Source organism: Amphibalanus amphitrite, unplaced genomic scaffold (genome assembly GCF_019059575.1).
Source record: "Amphibalanus amphitrite isolate SeventyFive unplaced genomic scaffold, NRLGWU_Aamphi_draft 000740F_arrow, whole genome shotgun sequence".
NCBI lineage: Eukaryota > Metazoa > Arthropoda > Thecostraca > Balanomorpha > Balanidae > Amphibalanus > Amphibalanus amphitrite.
The window spans coordinates 93,361-115,928 of NW_024882234.1; the positions used below are offsets into that span (position 1 = coordinate 93,361).

General features: G+C 48.5%; 3 protein-coding genes across 17 annotated transcripts; 2 read left to right on the forward strand and 1 right to left on the reverse strand.

Moving 5' to 3' along the window:
• The first annotated feature begins 2,429 nt into the window (after window positions 1–2,429).
• Window positions 2,430–10,498, forward strand: LOC122365464 (GPN-loop GTPase 1-like). Of its 9 annotated transcripts, none has more exons than XM_043336677.1 (7): window positions 2,430–2,464; window positions 7,446–7,807; window positions 8,092–8,270; window positions 8,561–8,746; window positions 9,055–9,200; window positions 9,587–9,867; window positions 10,325–10,498. In XM_043336677.1, the coding sequence occupies exons 2-7, from the start codon at window positions 7,492–7,494 to the stop codon at window positions 10,423–10,425; spliced, it is 1,209 nt and encodes a 402-aa protein (XP_043192612.1). In that variant the 5' UTR covers window positions 2,430–2,464; window positions 7,446–7,491; the 3' UTR covers window positions 10,426–10,498. The 9 variants fall into 9 exon arrangements, with proteins under 9 accessions (XP_043192612.1, XP_043192609.1, XP_043192615.1 ...); XM_043336674.1 differs by having other exon boundaries at window positions 2,454–2,545; window positions 7,444–7,807; XM_043336680.1 differs by lacking the exon at window positions 2,430–2,464 and adding an exon at window positions 2,467–2,525.
• On the reverse strand, window positions 10,294–14,453 carry LOC122365466 (GPN-loop GTPase 3-like). 6 transcript variants are annotated; one of them, XM_043336701.1, is made up of 6 exons: window positions 14,325–14,453; window positions 13,985–14,091; window positions 12,628–12,824; window positions 12,113–12,251; window positions 11,621–11,802; window positions 10,294–11,371 (listed from the first exon to the last, which is right to left on the reverse strand). In XM_043336701.1, the coding sequence occupies exons 2-6, from the start codon at window positions 14,027–14,029 to the stop codon at window positions 11,077–11,079; spliced, it is 858 nt and encodes a 285-aa protein (XP_043192636.1). In that variant the 5' UTR covers window positions 14,030–14,091; window positions 14,325–14,453; the 3' UTR covers window positions 10,294–11,076. The 6 variants fall into 6 exon arrangements, with proteins under 6 accessions (XP_043192636.1, XP_043192633.1, XP_043192632.1 ...); XM_043336698.1 differs by having other exon boundaries at window positions 14,358–14,377; XM_043336697.1 differs by having other exon boundaries at window positions 14,245–14,361.
• Window positions 14,454–14,499: 46 nt separating this feature from the next.
• LOC122365462 (protein-serine O-palmitoleoyltransferase porcupine-like) lies at window positions 14,500–21,676 on the forward strand. 2 transcript variants are annotated; one of them, XM_043336670.1, is made up of 8 exons: window positions 14,500–14,552; window positions 16,257–16,500; window positions 16,823–17,027; window positions 17,339–17,603; window positions 17,980–18,092; window positions 18,352–18,449; window positions 18,718–18,849; window positions 19,030–21,676. In XM_043336670.1, the coding sequence occupies exons 2-8, from the start codon at window positions 16,260–16,262 to the stop codon at window positions 19,461–19,463; spliced, it is 1,488 nt and encodes a 495-aa protein (XP_043192605.1). In that variant the 5' UTR covers window positions 14,500–14,552; window positions 16,257–16,259; the 3' UTR covers window positions 19,464–21,676. The 2 variants fall into 2 exon arrangements, with proteins under 2 accessions (XP_043192605.1, XP_043192606.1); XM_043336671.1 differs by having other exon boundaries at window positions 14,517–14,556.
• Window positions 21,677–22,568: the final 892 nt, after the last annotated feature.

Below are 22,568 nucleotides of genomic sequence, written 5' to 3' on the forward strand. Positions count from 1 at the left end.
AAAGCATATGACGACTGTTGGCATCCGTACAGATAACCATGGGCTCCGGGAGCTGCTTAATCAGACTTTCCAACTCTTCATATTGTAAAGGTTCAGTGGGGGGTAGGTAAAGAGAACAGATGTGCATGGTTGAGCTGCCCATTCGTATGGAGCAGGCCACAGCTTGTAAGTTGGTGTTCACAGTTATCAGTCTGTGAGGAATCCTGTTAGTAACATATATACACACACCTCCCTGTCTCCTTTCATCATTGCCAAAAACATCATACCTTGTGTAATTCGGCAAGTTAAAATCATATTCATCTGATGGAAGGAAGTGAGTTTCCTGTAAACAGTAAACATCACATGTTTGGGTCATAAGGAAGGGTTTGACAGAAGCCCATTTTCCAATCAATGCTCTACAATTCCATTGCATTATTTTCACCATGGTGTAGTATGTGTTTGCCTCTAGAGTTTAGAGAAGTTTTTTTGTTTTTTGTTTTGTTTTTTTGTTTTTTGTTTTGTTTTTTTGTTTTGTTTTTTGTTTTTTGTTTTTTGTTTTGTTTTTTTTTTTTGTTTTGTTTTTTTTTAAAGAAAAGAAAAACTAACTAGCTACTAGTGAATATACTATTCACTCCAATCAGTTGTCTGATGCCGCTTGTGAAATATCTACCCATGACTGCTTTCTTGTCATGGGTTTGTCCCCTGCTCTTTCATTGGATATGCCTGCTCTCACAAGCGGGGGAGCGGGGGGGATGGTATCTGGACAAGCAGATACCTGTGGTTTGGTTTTGCCTTTTCCTCGTCCTAAACCCTTTTGCCTTTGTACAGTCTGCCATTTGGCAGCATCTTTGGTCTTTTTCACTGTGTCTATTGTCTGTGTCAAGTCACATGTCTGAATCATTTCGTCTCCCTCATCTCTTTCCATGGGTTGCGTAATTTCATGAGTTTTCCTCGTATCATTCACCTCCCCTTCATCACTGTCTGTTGTAGCATCTCCCATTGTCTCATCACCTCTCGATCTCTGTAATACATCCCTCTGGGTTTCCTTTACACGTACTGTGTCTGTTGTACTAGCAGCACCTTTAGAGGTACTTTCTGTGATCTGCGACTCAGTCAGTTTTTTGAGCAATGTCATCATCTCATCTACCTTCTTCTCTAGCTTTTCTACCTTTCCTTTCAACTCCTCATCCTCCTGCCTTCCAGTAATATGTGGAGTGCGCACAGTGGCAGCATAATTTCTGAGAACAGGGGGCTCATGGCGGTCATCATACAGTTTCCTGGCTTGGCTGAAAGATACCTCCTCTTCCACTTTGATCCTACATATTTCTTTCTCTTTCTGCCATGTTTCACAGTCATGAGATTGACACCCATGATCAGTGCGTCGGCAGTTGATGCACTGGGGCGTGCATTCTCCCTCATGAGGCATTTGTCCACAGTTTAGACATACCTTGTCTTTAGTGCATCGCTCCTGAGCATGCCCAAATTTGCCGCACCGGTAGCACAGCAGGGGGTTTGGTATATACGTGTGCACGTGGTATGTCACATAGTCCATTTGCAGTTTTGTTGGGCAGGATGGTCTGTCAAAGGTAAGTAGCAGGGTTGGGGTCCCTTGTGTTTGTCCATTCACTTTCCTGGTGAAGCGCTTTGCTCCAACAACCCCAAAGTCCTTTAGCCACTGGACCACCTCGTCCTCGCTAAGTTCTTCTAAGTCATATGCACGAATAGTGCCCCGTGATGTGTTCAGCCTTTCATCTTTCAATACTTCACAGTCCTCATTTGCAAATTTCCTAACTTTCAGAAACTTTTCAGTTTGGAGAGCATGTTTCGTTTTGACGAGCAAAGATCCATCAGTCAAAAAACTAGCCTTTTCCAACTTGTCAACATCCCCCAGGACACCTCTAACACCTAACTGCACCCATGGCCAGCCTCTGGATTTAAGTGTTTTCCCCGAGAGGAGTTTGATTTTGAGGTACGACCCGGAGTTTTCATTGTTTCCTTGATCGAAAAAAGATTCATCAGCCCTCACCCGTTTACCGGGCCTTCCCGGCTTCATTTTACATACCGTTGTGCACTGGGATTTTATAAATGATGAACGAATTGAAATTAAACAAAACTGAAACCAAAAACTTAAAGATCCAAGATGTCTTCCACCGCCACGTCACCACTAGAAAGTCAATCAGCTGTTCTTGCCACGTCCTCCCCGCAAGAAATCTGAAGCAAGAGTAGAGAAGCTGATACAGAAATACATGTTTACCGGTATTCGTAACTCGTGCGCCACATTCGCTATCCTATCTATACGGTTCTACGGTGCTGCCACCTAGCGAGGTGTCACGAGGCGAATTGAAATATAAAAAAACATAGAGTTCAGTGAAAAAACCGATAATGGCAACTGGCGCATATGCGACGATTAATGCGCATTTAAATGTTCTAAGAATTTTCATAAAAAAGCTGATTCGTGCATATTCTGCTCACATGCCTTGCAAATGTACATTCACCAATCAGAAGCGGGCCATAAAATCCATGAGCTAGATGAGCTCGTGACAGCGGTATAATGAATACCTGACAAAGCTAAGCCACATGCTACCCGCGTGCGGGGCGGTATTTCGGCTATTCCGTATTTATCTACTATATGTAATTTTCAATTATTCTATTATACGGCCTTCTTGTCAATTATCATTTATTTAGATCTCTCTCTATAACAATATACCGTGGTGATTATATGCACTGTGTCTGTGGGTTTGCATCAGGGTTTATTGGGTTTGGGTTGCTGTTGATACGAATTCAATTTGATTTTTTTCAATTTGAATTTGAATTTGGTTGCTGCATAGAATGCACTTGATTGCTATGCTCAAACTTTGCTCCAATAATCCTGAGGGCTGTTCACAGGCCCTGTGTGCGGTCAGACCGCACACAGCCTCGAAGCTCCGCTAACTGCGTCCCTACGTCAGCCTTCCGTCACCGCACACAGCGATCGCTGTGGCCGGTCGTGACTGGCCACAGCGGACCGTCCACCGCATGCAGCTGTGACGTCAGAACCGCCTACCCATCCCCTACCCCCACGCCTGCTGGACGCACCGCACACCCCGCACGCAGCAGTGTGCAGTGCCCGTGAACACCCCTCTGAATAATCCCTGGCTGCTAGGTCAGGGTAATTAATATTGCTTTATACATTGAAATCTGTTTGTCCCATTTTCATGTATTTTTTGTTGTAATTATTGTTGTTATTCACATTGAAGTCTGGTTGTCCCATTTTCTTATATAGGTATTTTTTGAGGGTTTGCAGTTATATGTTTTGTACAGTTCAAGCTGTTTAGGGATTAAAGGCTGAAACAGACTCTTTCTGTATTCAGGAAATCCCATGTGAGATGCTTTTCAAATGCATTAAGCTAAATTCTGCTCACATCAATCGTATGGGGTAGGTGCATACAATTAATGCATGCATTTTGCTTTAGGCTCTTGGGTGTAATTTCCTGGCTGCAGAAAGTCTGTTTTATTCTTGGTGTTTTGTCCTGCCTGCATTCAATGCTGCATGTCATTTTTGGCGCATTCCCTTAGATTTTGTGGCAGCCATAGCCCAAGCACCCATTTTCCCGATTTTGCCATTTTTCATGAACTTGCACATTAGGGTGGCACTTAAAAATCAATTTTTGATTTTTAATGCGTGCGGGTGGTTTTCCGGTTCCATTCCCGTTAAAAATAAGGGAGGCAAATTTTTATGGGAAAATATTGATGTTTAGAGGTCGCGAATTAAGGTAAAAATTGAGATTTTGGTAGCATATTTCAATATCATTAAAATCGCTTCTGAGTTTCCTATTACGCTATAATCGGATGATAATAAGGCATTTCTTAGTCATTTTCATATTGTTTATTGATATTCCATGCAGCTTCGGCCACGCCAGAACGCTGGTATATGTACTCCACTACTCCAGTTCCTCCTCTTTAGTAGATTATTGGCGCCTCATTGGAGGGAGGGGTATCATGGGCAACGGGCACCCAGATCACTTTGTGTGTAGCCTGGTTAGCAATTGCAGTCGATCTTCGGGTGTCAGGTTAGCGTTTTCTGTGATCTTTTCAACGACATGGAGGAAGAACTGGCGCTAATCTTTGTCTTCCATGAGTGCCAGTCCTACATCAGCGCCATACCGCGCCTGGTGAAGTCATTCACCACCCGCAGCTCCCGGACTACACGAGCTGCGGTTTGGTAGCCGCTGTCCTCCCAGTGGCCTTGGTCATTGATGATGAGCCCCGCGTCCAGGTCGTGTATCCTTGAGAGCTTTTTGAACGATGGTGTGAGGAAGCTCGCCAACGTCTCGGTCGCGAGAGCGGCGTTCATAGTGTCCACTAAGGACTTACGGGGCGGGTCCCCTCTCCTACAAGTCTATTGCCCGCACCATGTCTTGATTGAGCCCGAGGGTCGGGGTCTAAAAGCTCCAGAGTCACCAGCCGATCACTCAATTACTACAGGTGACGGCCGAAGACCGGGACTGTCGCTTTCGACAGCTCCTTGTCGGGGTAGGTGCAGAACGAGTTCACGAAGGTCAGGTCCAGAGCCGGCGCAGTGGCAGTAGAGTCCCAGACCAGGCGGCGGCGGCGGCGGCGAACTTGCAGGCAACGAACAGCGCACAGCGTCTGATGACCTGGGCCTCGGCCGCCGTCAGCCGGAGCCGCTCCATGAAGAGGAAGGCATCCACGGTACGGATGGTCTTTGCCATCCACCTAACTCAGTGGAGTACTCTGAGGCGGAGAAACGGATGCCGTGCTTGGAACTCCACCGAGAGCAGTTACGCAGAGCTCCAGAAGTTTTCGGTAGTCTTCCCGGAGCTAGGCATAGTCCAGCGATGGAAGCGATGGAAGCTTACCAGCAGCTTGTCCCACTCCGGAACGTCGTCGACGGCGAACGCCACCGGTGTGATCCTGTCAATGAAGCATGAACTCCCATCCGCCTTTGAACCTCTTAAACAGCCGGATGTAGAGGCCGCTCGAGATTCTACGGCAGGTGGAGAAGGCCTTCTCTAGGACCAGCTCTTACACGTGGTGCCGGCAGGCCAGCTGGAGGACGGGCCGATCCAGCTTCTGCTCGATAAGGGCAAGGCCCTAAATGATAAGGGCTAAAGTACCGTTCACCAGCATGCTGTTCGCCGTCGTGGCGTCGAAGCAAAAGGCCGCAGTTCCGCTTCTCCAGTTCCTAGCCTCCCAGCGCTGTGAGCATGGCCTCCTGTGCTTGGATGGAGGGGAGTTTGGGAACGGCGAGGAGCTTGGCCACCCTAATCCCCCCCCCCCATCACCAGGACCTAGAATCGGTCGACGCTCCTTCTCTCGCGGTTCAGGATTCGCGGTTCAGCCGGAGTCGTATCAGAAGTTCCGTGCCGCAGTTGATAACAGGCTCACGTGTTCTTCACACATTACGGTTGGGCAGTTTGGCCCGGTCGAGGCCAGTTCACTGTTGGGGACGTCCGCTCGCCCGCATGCGCTTGGGAGTGTGAGTCGACGTTTCTCTCTCATGGTCGCCATCGTCAAAGACGTTCCCTCCGTGTGCGTGCCGCAACGGCCGGGTAAGTCTGTTGCTGGCACTGGCACTATGTAGAGTCGGAAGAAGCGCCCACGGAAGAACATCCCGAAAGCACAATAAACCAGCGCAGCTCAATGCCCACTCTCGCCTCTGCTTTCCCCCGCCGGCGATAGGCTGGCTCCAACTTCTTCACATTCTCTTTGACAGAAAAGGAGCATGTCTCAAGAACCGATAGAACTGTGGGGCTCGTCCTCCCTTTGGAACAGGAGAGACCGTTCACTCCTCACACTCATAAGAGGATATGACCTCCACTGTGAGAGAGAAGGCACCGGTCGCAGGCCAAAAACAGGCCTGACATGGGTAAAACAGCCCAGATCAGACCTGTCTTGGCGTGACCTGGACTGGCTACGATCGACCGGAAGTGATGGGATAAGCAATTGTTATACAAATAAAGGTCAAAATACGTCGGATATGACGCTTAATGACCACATATGTCATTCCAAATAGGTTTAAAGTAGTTTCCAAAAAGTTGATTTTTTTCCCCAAAACTGCCAACTTTGACCTCAATTCACGACCCCTAAATATCAATATTTTTCAAAATTATTTTGCACACATTATTTTTTACGGGAATGGAACCAGAAAACTACCCGCACGCCTAAAAATCGGATAACATAAAATTCACCCTATTGCTAAGTGCCACCCTATTGCACATGGCTTTTGAACCAAGGAAGCTACAGCCAGGGTTGGCATTTTTGCCGGCAAAAACTAGTTTATGCCATTTGCCGGTTTAAACCGGTTTTAACCGGCAAAAAGTGGCAAAAACTGGCAAAAACTCAGAATATCACAATGCTATGCCTAGACATGATTTTGAACAGGAAACATTTTAAGGAGAATTTGGTGAAAGCTTTATGCTTTCAAACAGAAGTGACATTGACCACTGAAATGTTTCATACCTAACTCAGAAACATTTTCATGGGCTATCCATAAGGAGCTAGTAAGATGTCTTTTGGGGGTAATAAATGAGCCAATGCAAGGGTGACTGGGTGAGTCCTGCACAATCAGAAGTGCGAAGAGGCATCTGCCATTGATATGCGCACGGCACCGCATGACACCCTACTTACCGAGGCCGCCTTGTCCCACTCTCCCCTTACATGGAAATACATTCCGTTGTGGATGTCTACCGACATGCATAATTGCATAGACATTTTAAGCAGGGATAAGTAATGAGGCAACTTCAGAATGTTAAGTGCATCTATATAACTACCAGAAATGCATTAAAAGCATTTCTGTACATTTCAAATCCATTCCTAACTAGAAAAGTTGTAGGTTTGGCCATCTGATTTTTTGCCAGTTTTTGCCAGTTTTTGCCACCGGGGTTTCTGCCAGCCGGTTTAAACCGGTTAAAACCACTGGCAAAAACCAGTTTTTGCAACCCCTGCCAACCCTGGCTACAGCTCTGCAGAAAATGTATTTGATAGGTCTTTTGCTCTTCTACCACCCACTCTGCTGGGGCAGAATCTGCTCCTTTCTGTTTCGCTCAAATATGATCTAAAAGCTATAGCTCAATGCCAGTTAAGTCAACCTTGAGACTTGAAATTTGACCTCACCTGACCTGACCTTGATCAGCATTGACCTGAACTTCATCCAATAGGGCATGGCAAGGGGCTAAAAATAAACTCCTCTATCTGGGGTAAAGGTCTGTTTGCTTAAATGAGGAGTTGTTTATAATAATATTGTTGCTATCTACATTTTGTCACATTGGACTTAATGAATTACTGTTTTTAGTGAAATTGGTTTAGGGAAGAAGCATTCTGAAAATGCAAATAACTCACCTTTAATCCTCGAATCAATAAATAGTTAATTTATTGAAGTTGTTAAGTGTTATCCACAATTGTAGTTTTTGTGCATGTACATATGGAAAACAGTTCCTAAATTGTATACTTATGCATTTTTTCAGGCTGGGGTCTCTTCTTAATTTGTTCTAGATATTTCAAGTGTTGCAAATGGCAGAAGCTGGGGTCTCCAAGATGAATGCAAGTAGTGTGCCAGAGAATGGATCAGCAGGAGTTGCTGGTGCTGCTCCTTCAAATGCAGCAGACTCTCAGCAGTGTCCATCCTCTACTGATTCGTCTGATAATGCTAAAGCCAGTGGCGATTTCAGCAAGAAGCCTACCTGCCTCATATTCCTTGGCATGGCTGGCTCTGGAAAGACAACGCTGGTACAGAAAGTAACATCATATCTGTATGAGAAGAAACCAGCACCTTATGTGATAAACCTAGACCCAGCATGTGCTGAGATGCCCTATCCTGCTAACATAGGTAACTAGAAATTTAGGCATTTTATTGCATAATTAAACACATAAGCCGACCTTGAAATATTTGTTGTGAGCATTTAATCTGTTGATTTTTTTTCTCTCTGGCAATATATTCATGTTTAGGTACCTAAGTTAAAAAAAATTGAAAGTTTCACTCAGAATTCTAATGGTGCTCTTTCACAACTCCAAGTTGAATGTATTTCGTTCTACAAACTAAACCCCCAGTCAAAAGTATTTTTCTGTATAGCTTTTCTTTTGTTGAAAATGGCCACCTGATTCGTTTGACAGATATTCGGGACACAGTCAAGTACAAGGACGTGATGAAGCAGTACGGCCTGGGACCGAACGGCGGCATCGTGACCTCGCTGAACCTGTTCGCCACGCAGTTCGACCAGTTGCTGGGCCTGCTGGACAAGCGGCAGGACCAGCACGAGTACGTTATCATCGACACTCCGGGGCAGATCGAGGTGAGCTGGCAGACCGGCGTGCACACTGACGACGCCATCGTACTATTGACAGTGGACTGGCTTTCTTGGCTTCACTGAGTCATACAATTACTTGGGTTTGCTGCCTTATATAATGTGTAGAATAGATGGTGATGTTGCCAAAGTTTTGTAAATAGTCTTTGTTGTTTTGGGCCCTTTATTGACAGCTGCGTTTTTTCGGTTGCCCAAACCCAACCTGGTATATCGTATGTGGGACTCTCACTGCTCTGGCAGTTTGTGTGCGCGTGTTACCGACCACCTCGCTGCTGCAGGTGTTCACGTGGTCCGCGTCGGGCTCCATCATCACCGAGGCACTGGCAGCCGGCTTCCCCACCGTCATCGTCTATGTCATGGACTCGGTGCGCAGCGTCAACCCCGTCACCTTCATGTCCAACATGCTCTACGCCTGCTCCATCCTCTACAAGACGCGGCTGCCCTTCGTCGTCGCTCTAAACAAGGCAAGAATCCTCCCTGTTTCAGAAACTTTAATTTCGAAGTTTCTTATGGTTGCAAGGGTCTTTTTTCCAGAAAACGCAGCTTGCAAACGTCAAATCGATTTTGCTTGCTACCTCAAACCGCGTCAGGACACAGTCCTGCGTCTTTACCCGTATGCGTGTATTCATATTAGCAGCTAGCGTTTCCTTGGTAGTGGAGGAACGTCATCATTCAGTGATGCAGCCTCACCGCGCGGGCAAATGATATCAAAGAGTCCCAAAATTCGCGGCTCTCCGTGAGTCTGACCGCCGGCCCGGTTGGCTTCCATCAGACAGACGTGGTCGACAGCAGCTACGCCGAGGAGTGGATGCGCGACTTTGAGGCGTTCGACGAGGCACTGCGCTCGGAGAGCTCGTACGCCACCAACCTGACCTACTCCATGTCGCTGGTGCTCGACGAGTTCTACAGCAACCTCAGGTGAGCCGACATCTGATACGGTACATCTCCGGGGCTCCAGGCAGTGGAAGAGGTCCCGACATCCCGCGAGTTCGACTCGATGACCTGAATACTTTGCTGTTTTAGCAGGTTAATACTCGGGGTTGTATGCAAGTATATAGTATTTTGGTATATAGGACAGTTCTACTTACGAGCGCGACCAGTTTTAATGTACAGTCTCTTCCTCATAACTAAGTGTGCCTTTAGTATTTTTACGCAACCGAAAATAACCGTTTTCAGTGTCTGACACTGACTTCCAATGCCGCTATGCTGTTAACGTTATACTCTGCTGCACAATAGTGTGACACGGCAGGTACCCACTGTCACCCCTCTAACTCACCCGTGTCGGCACGCGCGGCCTGCGACAGGTGCACGGGCGTATCGGCGGTGACGGGCGCCCGGCTGGACCGGCTGCTGGAGCTGGTCGGCGACGCTCGGCGCGAGTACCTCACCGAGTACCGCGCCGAGTACGAGCGGCTGCGGGCGGCGCGCGACCAGGCCGAGCGCGGCCGGCAGCGGCGCGACCTGCAGCGGCTGGAGGCCGACCTCGAGCCGCAGGACCGCGAGGCCACCGTCGAGAGCGACGTCACCCTGCGCTCGGCAGCGCGCGTCGACGACGACGACGACCTGGCGGAGGAGCGGGAGACAGGTAGGGATGGGACCGGCACCTGGCGGGGGAGCGGGGACAGGCAGGGAGGGACCGACACCTGGGTGGGAGCGGGACACAAGTAGGGACGGATCGCCACCTGTACCGCCGGTACCCGACCTGCCATGTGAGGGGAAACAGGTACGAGGAGCTGGCACGAACTATGCAGTTACATCGTTAGACCTAGTATGAGGTTAACCAACTTTTGCCAGTGATTTAAGTTGCAATATTATCTTCAAATTAGATTTTAGAAAGTAATGCGAACTAAAAAGGCCGATAAAGAAGCGCCCGCAATATAATTAACTCCACCTTCTTTCAAAGGATTAAAACCGAAATTACTGCTTTTTTAAACTAGAACTTGTGCACAATATATCCTGTATTTTGCCAGTCTTTTGACAGTTCCGATAGCTAGTGAGACCTGTCCGACAATTATTGAACTGACGATCCGTTTGTATTTCAGAGCGGGACGATGAGGATGACACGGAGTCGTTCCAGAGCTTCCTCCAGCAGCACAAGCAGCGACAGGCGGCCCGACGAACGACCGATGCAAGCAAGTCTTGAAACCAGCTGTGAACACTTAAATCATGTCCATTCACTTGTAAGCGCTACGAATACATAACACTATATATGTTCACTGATTGTGTCCCATCAAAACGTCCCACTCAGATACAAAACGTCGCGGCGTTTGTACACAGTGATGATACCGACGGATGGCACTGCAGTGACTCGCCGCCCAGTGCGCGCCAGTCACGGGACAGTCGAGGCTCGCCGCCCTTCTAACACTTATCAATCACAGTCTACTCCACGGGCCAGCTGCTGGACGCCGCGCTGTTCGTCTACCAGCCGATCCTTCTCACAGCACAAGGGCGCCTTCGGTGACAGTCCTGGCCGGTCGTCAGCGAGGCGCCTCAGCCTCGTCTCTGCATCACAGGTCACACACCGCCGCAACCGCAGCGCACAGCTCCCGCATGTCTTAGCAGATCGCCGGTCGCCCACGGTTTCTGAAGGCATCTGCTGAGCTGTTCGCAGATCGCTCATAGCTGGTCCTGCAGGTACCTGTTGAGATCCTCGCAATTCCTGCAGGGACCTACTGAGCCGCTAATCAGCCAGCTACCAGTCCTAACAGGTACCAGCTGAGATGCTGGTGGACCAATTTTCAGTTCCTGCGGGTACCTGCTGAGTCGCTCACGGTTCTTGCAGTTCCTGAGCCGCTCACAGTTCCTGCAGGTACCTGCTGAGCTGCTCGTCGGCCGCCTCACCGTCGTCCGGGTCGGGCATCTCGAACTCGTGTGTGCGCACGTCCTCGTCCTCGCCGTACTGGATGGCGTTGTCGACGACGGCCAGTAGCTGTCCGATGCTCAGCTCGTCGTGTAGGTCCAGCGTGTGGTACTGCACCAGGCCGTACTCGTCGACCACGCGCGCCAGCGCGGCCGTCAGCCGGCGGTACCGCTCCGAGAAGCGCGACCCGTCCGAGTCCATCAGACGCCGCGTGTCCGGGTCCACGAACCTGCCCGCAGGCGCCCGGATCAGCGGCCAGAATCTCGGCGACAAACGCGACATAGTGACATCGGTGTGTTATTCATTCGACGATAGCCGGCCGCTTACATGAACCATTTTCTCTCAATATTTCATGGTAATTACTAATACTTGGTCCCAACCAGATGTTTTATTCTTAGCCTTAGGCTTATTTGCCAATCGATTTTAGTATGAGATAAGACACCAAACCAGAGGCAACGTTCCCTCATCCGCCAGTTACCTCTCGAGCTGGTTCCGGGACTCAGCGTTGAGGAGGTCCATCTTGGTCAGGACGTTGACGTGCGGGATGCTGATGTTCACCATTACGCTGAGCGCTGCCATCGTGCCGGAGATGAACTTACTGCCCTCGACCATGAAGGACGAGTCGACCAGGAACACGCCGCACATTCGGAAGTTCAGCGCCTGGCGACGCAACACCATCCGTTAGAGCTAGAAATGGTGGGAACAGTCTCAACCAGCGCTTCACCGGCTGGTTGCGTTGCATCGGACCGTGTCAACGGTGAATGTAGCGCAACGGCCCGTTTCCTGAGAATGGACGATCAGTTGCAAACCATGGATACCTATTACCTACTTTGCACGGTTATTTAACTAACTAGGTACCTACTAGCATTGCGGCGATGAAATATTATCGGCACTCGGTGGAAATGGTACTGAGTGGGACGTTACGGGCCCGAGTACAGTATCTCTCCGTGAAATTGCGCAGCTTAGTAACCTGCAGCGCGTCAACGATGTTCTTCATGGCATCCATGTGGGTGTAGAGCTCAATCTGGCCGGGACAGTCGAAGAGGAAGTAGTCGTCGTCACCTTCTCCGAGTTGCTCCTCCAACCAGCTCATGTTTTTCATCAGGTATCTGTGCGACATAGGACGGATGGATTCATCTATCAATCTCGCATCAATTGATGGCGTCGTACTTTATTCACTTGGGAAAACCTGAGCAAGGGTTAGGTACTGAGCTACGAATGATTGCGATGAACCGGCGCATGACTATGTAACCCGACACGCCATCTAATCAGCATTGTTACGTAATGAACGAATGGGATTGGATGATTTTGAGACGCTTTGTAAAAAGGTAAAATAAAACCTATTCACAAGGGTTGCTAATTTTCACAATATGGTTAATATGTCCATTAGGAGAGGTTGGCAAGCGCGATACAACAGATTGTTGGGCGCCATACGGTATATTACACAACTTCGATATGCCCTGCGAGTCTTTGTGTGCCGCTCACTCGATGCAGAAGACGAGTCCTCCGTTGGGTCCGAAGCGCAGCTCCTCATCCTCCATGGCGTCGTCCAGGTGGATCAGATCGCGCACGTCCACCGTCGGCTGGTAGTCAAAGTACTCGGCAGCCGGGTCCAGGTTCACCACGTGCACCGTCCGCTTCGCTGTCTGTGCATGCTTCTGCATCGCCGAGCAGTAGGTGCTCTGTTGGGCAAACAGATTCCAGTAGGATCAAATGAAAAGGTGCTGAACACCTGTATTGATAAACAATGACATCAAAGAACGTATTAGGTAGAATGGAATGAAAATGTCGATTTCGAAAAGACCAAAATAACATCAGAAGGGCATAAAACTATACAACAGCTAAAACTCATGACAACAAAATTGAGGGGTGTGATACCTACACCCTACTTCCCCACCTATCTAAGTACCAAACAAAACAATGAATATTGAATAGCCATTGCCCTCCCACCACAGAACACTAGGAATCATGTTTTAAGGGGCTCGACTATCATATGAATTGTATTATATAGGCATCTTTGGCACCTATTGCCACAGCCCAGCCAGGATAGCTGCTGAAGCTTTTGGCAGGGCCACAGCCATGTGATATTGTCCAAGTGGAGCAGCTCGTGCACATCCATCATTGGCTGGTGGTCACAGTAGGCACATAGGTACTCAGCAACTGGGTCCAGGACCAGGTTCACCTCATGCACTTGTAGCAGTGTATATAAATATAATTTTAGCAAGACATTTTTACATTAGCCCTATTATTTTGCATGATAGGCTAGGAATGATAGTGAAATTGCCCTTTTGTACCATAAGCTTAAAATTGAATAAAAACCACACCATATTGTCACAAACCAAATGTACCAAAAAATTGTTCATACTGTCATTTACTCCTAAAAACAGGTACACTGGAAGTGGAATAACAAAACCTAATTTAACTGACCTTTACATAATGAAGACTTACTTTACCTGACTAAACATGTGGCTGGAGTGACTTATAAATGTTAAGTGTAAAAAAAAAATATTTGTAAGTATTGATGTGCTGTGTCACTTTCAGGCTAAGGAGGACATGTTCTTTCCTCTCACCTTTTTAGCTTGCCAATTTCTGCAGTTTTAGAGGGCGCAGAAAGTAGATAAAGCTGGAATTACTTCTGTTATCGGTATCCTTAAGTAAATAATTAAAGCCCAACCACTAGACAATGAAAATGATGCCTATGAATTGTGAGTTAGGTAGCTAGTAGCTACCTACTAGGTACCTTTCAAGACTCGACAGACACTGACACGCACCCGAAATAAATTTTCTGTGTGCTTATTTCTGTAAATTATATATAGGCATGCAGAGTTATAAATATATTTACCTTCCCACTTCCAGCAGGACCCATGACAAGTTGGGCATACCTCATCTTGAGAACCTTTTGCAATTTATATTGATATTGATATGGCTTGCGAGATCAAGATGTTGAAACTGAAAGAGAAAGGTGGATTAGGTTGAAACAAGTGACAGTGTAAAAATATCAGACAGGACCAACATTTATTTTGATCAAATGTTACACAATCTTAATGAATTCTTATCAGCAGACACCAATAGATGACATAGGTACGTGTCTTTCATTTTAACATTTTATCGCTTATCCCTGGGTCGACACGGGGCTCCAAAATATCTGTTCTTTATTTATATCATATGCACCAAAGGAGGACCATTCGTGGTTGCAATTAGTCAATAATACTTTCTATTTAGTTATAAATTTGCAGAATTTTGATTTTAGAACACAATTTTTAATGAAACAAGCGCTTCATTTATGTAAAAAATGATATGACATAAACTGCGCTGCTGTTTCAGTTGGGATCACTAAATTCTGAAAATTCCGGGTGTCTGTTAGGTAAATAATCATTTGATCATCGCGGTGTGTGGAGGAGGGCCTATAAGTAGGTATGTTAGAAATATTTTTTTATATCTTTTGATCTTGTGATGCACTTCTAGGTTCATATGATCAACATCAATGTCGTATGTTGATTATCCTTTCATTCTAAGCTAGGTAGTGCAAGTGTGTCGAGAGGTCTAGGTTCAATTTGTCAGCCAGTCCAAGTCAGGTCTTTGAACTCTGAACCGGTCTGCCCGGTTGCTTGGTTTTCTGAGTAAGTAGTACCCATTTAGCTCTTCTAATTCACCCACTTGCATTGGTTTTGAAGTTAATCTCAGGCCTTGAATTTTACAGAAGGTAAAAACAAATATCGGAAGCTTGACAATAACTTACTCGCTCAGAGGTACAGAATTTTGATTGGCCACTTCAACTTGGCCTTTCACTTTATAACTGTTCCAGTCAAGCTGCTAAGTAATTGATAATCAGTGTTTCTTCAATATTCATTTAGGTACATACTAAGTTCTAATCAAGGCGTTCTAATAATATTTTTGCACTAATGCATTTTATCAATTCCCCACTCCCTAGTCCCCTCCCAAGTGAAGTATCTCAAGCATTCATCCCTAACAGAGTTTAAACTTTAAATCTGTGTGACTTATTGTGAAAAAATCAGCATTTCCTGTATTTACCAATGGTCAAAGCTATCAGATCATACATTTATATGCAAAGCTAGAAGTTGAAGTATCAAGTTAAACTTGTAATGTAATTATACCTACTTCATGACCTAAATGTTTGCAGCATATCTTTCCTTTAGGTGATATTTGTTCATAAGCATGGTTGAAAAGTTTGTAAGAAATGTGAATTCAAGGTCTGAGACATAAGGCATTTCACAACTAGTCCAGGGGGATGTCACTACTTTGCTTCGCCATAGGTCCAGTACTGATGTCGTCGGTTTCGATCCCGGTGACGTCAGTGCTGTCTACATCCGGGAACTTCTTGCACTTGGTTCTCATTAGAGGTGGCCATATTGTTTTGTCTCGTGACGACACATTTGCGTCATCAGGATCGAAACTGGCTGTAAACAAATCGCTCAGTGTCGCTACCTACTATATATGGCCTTGAACTAGTCAAACAAAGCACTTTGTGAAATCAATTTCATGTAAAATGCATCAGCTTTTGTTTGCTCATGAGCTTCCAGAGAGAGGGTGTTAGAGAAGAAAAGCATTTACCTCTCTGCCTAGAGTCCAGGTTCACTTTCCAGCCACTGCAGAGTACTGGTATCAGCTCTGTGAATCAGCTAGACAGCAGCACAACCATCACTATGGAGTGGGGTGGGATCAAGGCTCTATAGAAGGTGGGATGAGAATGGGACTGACTGGACGTGGACTGGGGACTCACAGGTGGCTGACTGCTGAGGACTATTTATGTCTGTCTGTGATATAGGCCAGGACTGACTGAAAGCAGCCAGGACTGTAGTGCTGGTGGTAACATGACTGAAACCTGGTGGGGGACGATATGAGAGATTTGCATTGCTACATACTTGTAGATTTAAAACAGGAGCAGGCAGCTGGTGAAGTCACTTGATTGGTCTGTCTGCTTTTTAAGCTGAAAATAGCTCAGCTCTCTGAAGTCTGAAGTCAGTTGAATGAGCCAGCTGAATTATTTTTAGCTATCGTGAGCCTCAGGATACAGAATGGTCGGCGACGGCGATGGTTAATTTTAAATTCCAAAATGTGTTCGAACTGATAACCGCTGTATCTGACGCCCTCAGACCATGGACTCAGACCTGGATTACGCGGACGGAGTGGAACTGGAGGAGGGGGAGTACGAGTACAGCAAGGAGCGCGAGCCGGAGGACTATGACTACGACACGGAGGAGCTGCAGTTCAACGACGACGGTCTGACGCTTCAGGAGACGGTCGACCACTGCGTAGTGCCGACCGCCAACGACGCCATCGCACATGTCGGCAAACTGCTCTTCTGGTGCTTTGTCCTGCGCATCGTTGTTGCACTATGTGAGTATTGTTGATTAATCTGATCTTTGATCTGATTTAAAAAATGTGACTTTTTGTATTTCATAGAAGTTCACAGAAATAAATTTGCAAGAAACATCATATGTTATACCTATTATGATGGGGTTATTTCTTCGGGCTTTTGTTCTTTCTCACAAAGGGAAGGGCATTTTGGGTGAAAATCGTTTCATACGAAAGGTTTTTTTTCGGGCATAAATGATCACCTTTCCCTGGATGAGTTTCACTGATCTTGTCGCAAATTATTTGCTGAGGGGCTCTAGACCTGACATTGTAGCTGTCGCTGATCGGTGGCCGTCCCCGGCAGGCTGCGGCCGCGCGCCCCGCGTCGCCCACCTGGCCTCTGCGCTGATCGGCTGTCTGGTGCTGCACCACTTTTTCGCCGAGCTGGCCGCCTCGTTCGTGGTGCACGCGGCGCTCTCGTACGTGGCGCTGGCAGCCAGCTCTCGACTGCTGCCGGCCGCCACGGCGCCGCTCAGCCTGCTCGTCTCGCTCACCTTCGTGTTCGCCTGGTGAGTCATGGCGAGCGCTACCCGTGCACTGTGAGTGACCTGCTGGTCTGGGGGGTCCGCTCCGATGTGCATGCATTTGTTTAGGTGTGTGCTCACTGCTCGTACTTCAGCTCGTAGACGCAAGTCTGTCTGGTCTTCCTTCAGACTGTTGTTTGTGTTTGAGGTCGGAGCGGGGTCGCAGTGTGTCAAACTGGGTGCTCGTGTTTGTGCTATTTCAGATGAAATGCTTGGTTTATTGAGATGTATCTATGTCTATCTTGGTGATATGTGAGTCAGTTTCGGTAACATTCAGATGTATGTGTCTGTTTCAGTGAGATGTGGTATTTCACGGCCGACAAGTGGCACACTGTGCGCGGCGGACAGATGATCCTCGTGATGAAGACGGTCTCGGTGGGTCTGGACCTGTCGGGCGCGGTGGTCGGCGGCGGCCCGGTCGCGCCCGGCGCCCCGGGCAGCCGGCCGGCGCCCGGGCCGCTCCAGTACGCCGGCTATCTGCTGCACCCGGGCACCACTGTGTTCGGACCGTGGATCGCGCTCGACGACTACATGCTCTCAATGGAGAGCCGGCCACTGGAGGTGGGTGCCGCGCCGTACCGCGCCGTGCTGGTGGTGTGTGTCACTGGTGATCCTGCAGTGAGTCGTGATGGCTGAAAAGTTAAGGTGCGTTGTAATTGCCGTGTGGTTACCCTAGTCGTGAATATTTTCCGGGTCGAGTGATAAAGAATAATGAACAAGCTTACTGAGTACTAGATAGTCCTGCCATGATTTACAGAAAAGCTTCAAGCGAGATGAACAATTTGATAGCAGGTATCATTGCTAAAAAGGACATGCACTATATGTACGCTATGCAGCTACGTTACCGCATAGCCCATTGCCTGATTGTCAGGTATGTCAGTCCTCCTCTCGGTACGCCCGCCTCCATTCAGCGCTCTCCCGTCGCGGTCCGTTTCAGCTGCTGAGTGTACGCTGGATGGTGACATCGGTCGGCAGTCTGGTGGCCGGTCTGCTCTTCATGAGCATCTCGACGTGCTGGCTCAACTATCTGCTGCCCGACCGGACCGTGCTGTAAGTGCTGCAGTCCTCACCGCCGGTCTGGTGCTCCGCCTCCAGTGGTCACAGGCTGAGGGTGCACGGCGAGCGTGCTCTTGTCGCTAGATATGACGGCTGTCCTGCGCTCGGGACCCTCTGGTACGCGGCTTTTAGCGTGATATTCAATGTAGTATCGTCTCTGAATTCGTAGCTGAAGAGTCGAATACCTACCCCGACCCTTCTCCCATCCCTGACTCTTGAAGTGCCCCTACTAACGCCCCGCTCCCGCCGACAGCATCACCGTATGGATCGTGGCGTACCGGGAGGCCCTGGCGTTCCGCTGCAGCCACTACTTTGTCTCGTTCGTCTCCCAGGCGGCGGCCACCATATCGGGTGAGAGCTCTGCGCCCGGTCTCGGGCCGCACTGCAACGGGTGTTATCGTCAGGCAGATCTGCCTGCATCTAACAGACTCGCTAAGCCGTCGGCATGTTCCGTTTGCAGGCATGCCCACTTTGGTTCCGGGACCCGGGTAGCAATATCTCAGGCGTGCATCGTGAAGGATTAAGGCGTGTAGATGGTAAACCGATTAGGCTGGTGGCGATGTCATTGCATAACTCGTGCGCATCTTCGCGGAAAAATGCAGATCTGCGTTCGTTTCAGGCATCAGCGGCGCAGTCTGGTCTCCCGGAGGTGAACTGCTAGTTAGCCGGCCGACCGCCATTGAGGCGCCACGGTCGCTGGTCGAAGTGGTTGTCAACTGGAATCTGCCCATGCACTACTGGCTCAAAACATGTAAGTACCTATATTCTGCACAAACTGTGTCTTCTACTCGTCCTTTTGATGTGTGATCGGTACAGTTCCATGCCGTCGGAAATCGCTTGCTTCTTTTGACGTGAGCTGACAAAGTCTATCCCTGAAGCCTGTTCCCCCGGCCGATCCGCGACTGACCGCCGCCCGGCGGCCTCGTTTCAGACGTGTTCCGCGTGGCGCGGCCGGCCGGCGTCTGGGTGGCCGTGCTGTGCACCTATGTGGCCAGCGCGGTGCTGCACGGCGCCAACTTCCAGCTGTCGGCCGTGCTGCTCTCGCTGGGCCTGTACACGTTCGCCGAGGACCGGCTGCGCACCCAGCTGGCCGACGCGCTGGGCGGCTGCGTGCAGGCGCGCCGGTGCGTCCAGCCGTGCCGCCGCCACCGGCTGGGCGCGGCGCTGTGGTCGGTGCGCCTGCTGAACGCCGGCCTGGCGCTGCTGGCCGCCTGGCACCTGGCCTACCTGGGCATGGTGTTCGACGGCTCGCCGACCGGCTCGGCCGGCTACAGCTGGCGCCACACGCTCGGCAAGTGGGCGCTGCTCGGCTACAGCAGCCACTGGGTGGCGCTCGGCACGCTGGTCGTCACCTGGCTGCTCTGAGCGGCGTCCGGGACCGGCGCCCGCGCCGCCGCCGACACAGGTCAGCAGGGGCGCCGGCCGCTCAGTCCGGCCCGGTCAGAGGGGATGGAGACCGGCAGAGAGGGACGCCGGTCCGTCCTTCATATCGCTACTTTAAACATAATTCGTATTTAAGATGCGTCTGGCGATTGCGAGATACTAGATGTTTGGTATGGTCAAACTAGAACCCGGTCAGCTGGCAGAACGCGTGAGGTGATTCAGCCCAACCGATCTTCATGGGAGACTCCTGAATGACTAGGTTTGCTGCTATAATGACTCGAATCTCCCCGTTCAACGGTCTCAGTGTCAGATCTGATCATTTGGAGCTGCTGATCACGCTGTGTGTCTGTGTTGACTGCCAGTTTGTCTCTCGGCTGAGTGGGCGGCCGTCACCCGGTGGGTTTGTGGGACAGTGACTGCTGTCCATCAGTGCCGTACCGGCGGGCCGTGTGCTCCGTATCAGTGTCCGGGGAGGAGCCGAGCGGAGTCTGTCAGTGTGTCCAGTGTCGCTGTGGGAAGCCGGTGGCGGGGTCTACGTGTCAGCTGTCCGGGATCGGTACTATAGGCATTATTTCGACTTTCTTAGGATCCCAGCGTCTATGTGTATTCAGTGTTGCTTTCTGTTGCATGCCATGTTTCCTTAGAAGATTCATCGTTGCTAGTACGGTTTATTTGGATCACAAATATCATGTGCATCGTGTGTATCTATGTTACAGGTTTTAACGTAACATTGCGACGTTTTGAGACGTGCAGCTATTTTAGATATCGATCTCATAAGATTCGCGTAGTGTAGTAAATCCGGCTTATCGGTACTCCCTATGCATTTATCCCAGTTTAGGGGATTAAGCTGCAAAAGTTATTCTGTCCCACGGTTTCGCTAGGCCTTGGTGCAACTTTCTGTAGTTCTTTGCTACTACCGGCCGGGATGCATGTGGAAATATGTTTGATCGACATCCGCCTTTTCCGTATACCGCATTGAAGGTGTAGTCTTTTTGAAATTGGGCATTTTTTATTTGTTTATCCGCTTAATTTGCTGTTATGTTATTCGCACGTAGGTAGCATTTCTTGCTATAACCCTGCACTCATGTATTCGATCTCTAACATTTGATTTGGTCGGTTTTACGCCACCTTTACCCCGGCCAGACTCCGAGGTTCGGGAAATACTTAGCTAACCCAGATGCCAGTTCCTTTTTCATAGTTACGATGATTTAACAGCCAGTTATAGTAGTCTTGCCATAACATGTTTTTGTGTGGAATCCAAGTAATCTCTACGAAAGCGCACACGAACCGTCTTTCTACTCGTTGCTCATTTAAGCCATGCTTACGCACTGAAGTGCATCCATCAGGGTCAAGATGGAGGTTAGAGTACTGAAAAAAATGAGAATGGCATGAAAATTAGAGAGAAAGTTTGGCAACAGCGTGCTTTGTGCTGCCTCGATTGATAACATATCAATTCAGGAGAAGTTCTATTTTTGGTAGCCTACCAGTACCGACATAATACATATCTACGCTGTTTATAGCGTGTCGTGTTATAACGTGTGTTGTGGGTCTACGCATCAAAATCCGCATCTGCCTGTGTCTATATTGCTACTTTACCTCAGTGCGAACCAATAGCCGTTGCTCTCACAAATCGTGATGTAGGTTTGATGTAGCGCCTGGCTGTTCGTCATCTGTAGGAGTGCATTCACTGATAATGTCCCTATTAGGAAAGTGCCTGATTTACCATGAGGATCCTCTTTTGCCGATTATCTCATCGCTGCACTCGTCCATATCACCTCTATTGAATGTCGCCTTCGTGTGTGTTTTGTGTTCGATCTGTGTGACCTAGTGCAGCCTAGTGTCGTCTCCTTTGAATCTCGCTGTGCGTCGCTGTGCCAAACCGGCTGTTTTGCCCCGCTGTGCTGTCTGTGATATACGTAGAACTTCTGTGCTGCATGGTGGTGGGTTGTGGCTTTGTCCTAGCTTTTCCTAGCGCTATTGCTGACATGTCTCCGTGAAACGGGAAGGGAATTTTGCAGTCTGAGAGCCAGTTTCGGCCGGCTGAGAATGGATGGGAGGTGTGAAAATTGTTTAGACGGCGGCATTTGATGCCTAGGATTGGAAGCCGTGTTGTTCTGATGGTGGGTGTGTAAATGTGTCCTGGGAGGACAGGAGTATCCGTTATCAAAAGACGTTCAATACAAGGTCCTAAGTTGTGTATTTCTTTCGTTTGAAAGTGGAACCAAATACCTGAAGCTATAGATATTTTGGGGAGGGGGGATTTCGTGATGCTTGATTAAGTTACGTCATATCACCCTATTTTTAACCGTGAAGTGTGGCGTGAAATTCAAGTCACGAACAGCAAATTAGGATTACCAACACATATATAATATGTAAACGATTAATGAATATGTGAAATGATTAGTGAAAACTGTGCATGACATAGGGGATAGTCACTGCTATTCCCAGTGGTGTATCGTCGTGTAGAATAGGATCCAATGTCAAGCAATACCGATCTTGTATCGTTTATAGAAGAGCAGATCGAACATCAGGCCATAGTTGTAGGCCATAGTCGTAGTGGGTGGCCCAATCAGGTCAAACAGCATACCGCTGGCTTCGTCCGAATTAGAGATTGCAATCCCATCCCGATCCCGATCCCGAAATTCCGCCAATCCCGGGATCCCGAAAAAAACAGTTTTTCACCATAAAAAAAAAATGCAGCCGCTGCACGAGTCTTGTTTACACTGTTCATGGTGCTTAGTGACATAAAGCAGAGAAACTATTTAGCTGACACCCCGTACCGGCCGTCCACAATTGACCGTGTTGGTAGCTCCCGGGTATCACCCACAGCGGATAAGCCGCTTAAAGGGACCCTCCCACCTTAACATTAGATTTGAGTTGAGATAGCCAAAATGGGGTCCCTGGCTCACAATTACCGGTTTCGGCACTCACAACATCGAGAAATGCCTTAAATCGGAAATATTGAATTTCAAAATTGCAGCATTTTGATTCAGAGGGGCTAATGCTTAGGAATACCCCTCTGAATGTGTGACGTCAGCGCAAATATCTAACGATTTTTAAATGTTTGACTAAAACGTTTTGTAGCAC

Bases quoted from the DNA above. Each gene is read 5' to 3' on its own strand.
- LOC122365462 (XM_043336670.1), top strand. From the start codon at position 16,260: ATGGACTCAGACCTGGATTACGCGGACGGAGTGGAACTGGAGGAGGGG. The intron at 18,093-18,351 runs GTAAGTGCTGCA...TCCCGCCGACAG, and splicing joins CTGCCCGACCGGACCGTGCT to CATCACCGTATGGATCGTGG. The intron at 18,450-18,717 runs GTGAGAGCTCTG...CGTTCGTTTCAG, and splicing joins GGCGGCGGCCACCATATCGG to GCATCAGCGGCGCAGTCTGG.
- LOC122365466 (XM_043336701.1), bottom strand. From the start codon at position 14,029: ATGAGGTATGCCCAACTTGTCATGGGTCCTGCTGGAAGTGGGAAG. The intron at 12,825-13,984 runs GTAAATATATTT...TTTGCCCAACAG, and splicing joins GTCCTGCTGGAAGTGGGAAG to AGCACCTACTGCTCGGCGAT. The intron at 11,372-11,620 runs GTAACTGGCGGA...GCCTGCGGGCAG, and splicing joins TCCCGGAACCAGCTCGAGAG to GTTCGTGGACCCGGACACGC.
- LOC122365464 (XM_043336677.1), top strand. From the start codon at position 7,492: ATGGCAGAAGCTGGGGTCTCCAAGATGAATGCAAGTAGTGTGCCAGAG. The intron at 7,808-8,091 runs GTAACTAGAAAT...TTCGTTTGACAG, and splicing joins GCCCTATCCTGCTAACATAG to ATATTCGGGACACAGTCAAG. The intron at 9,868-10,324 runs GTAGGGATGGGA...TTTGTATTTCAG, and splicing joins GGCGGAGGAGCGGGAGACAG to AGCGGGACGATGAGGATGAC.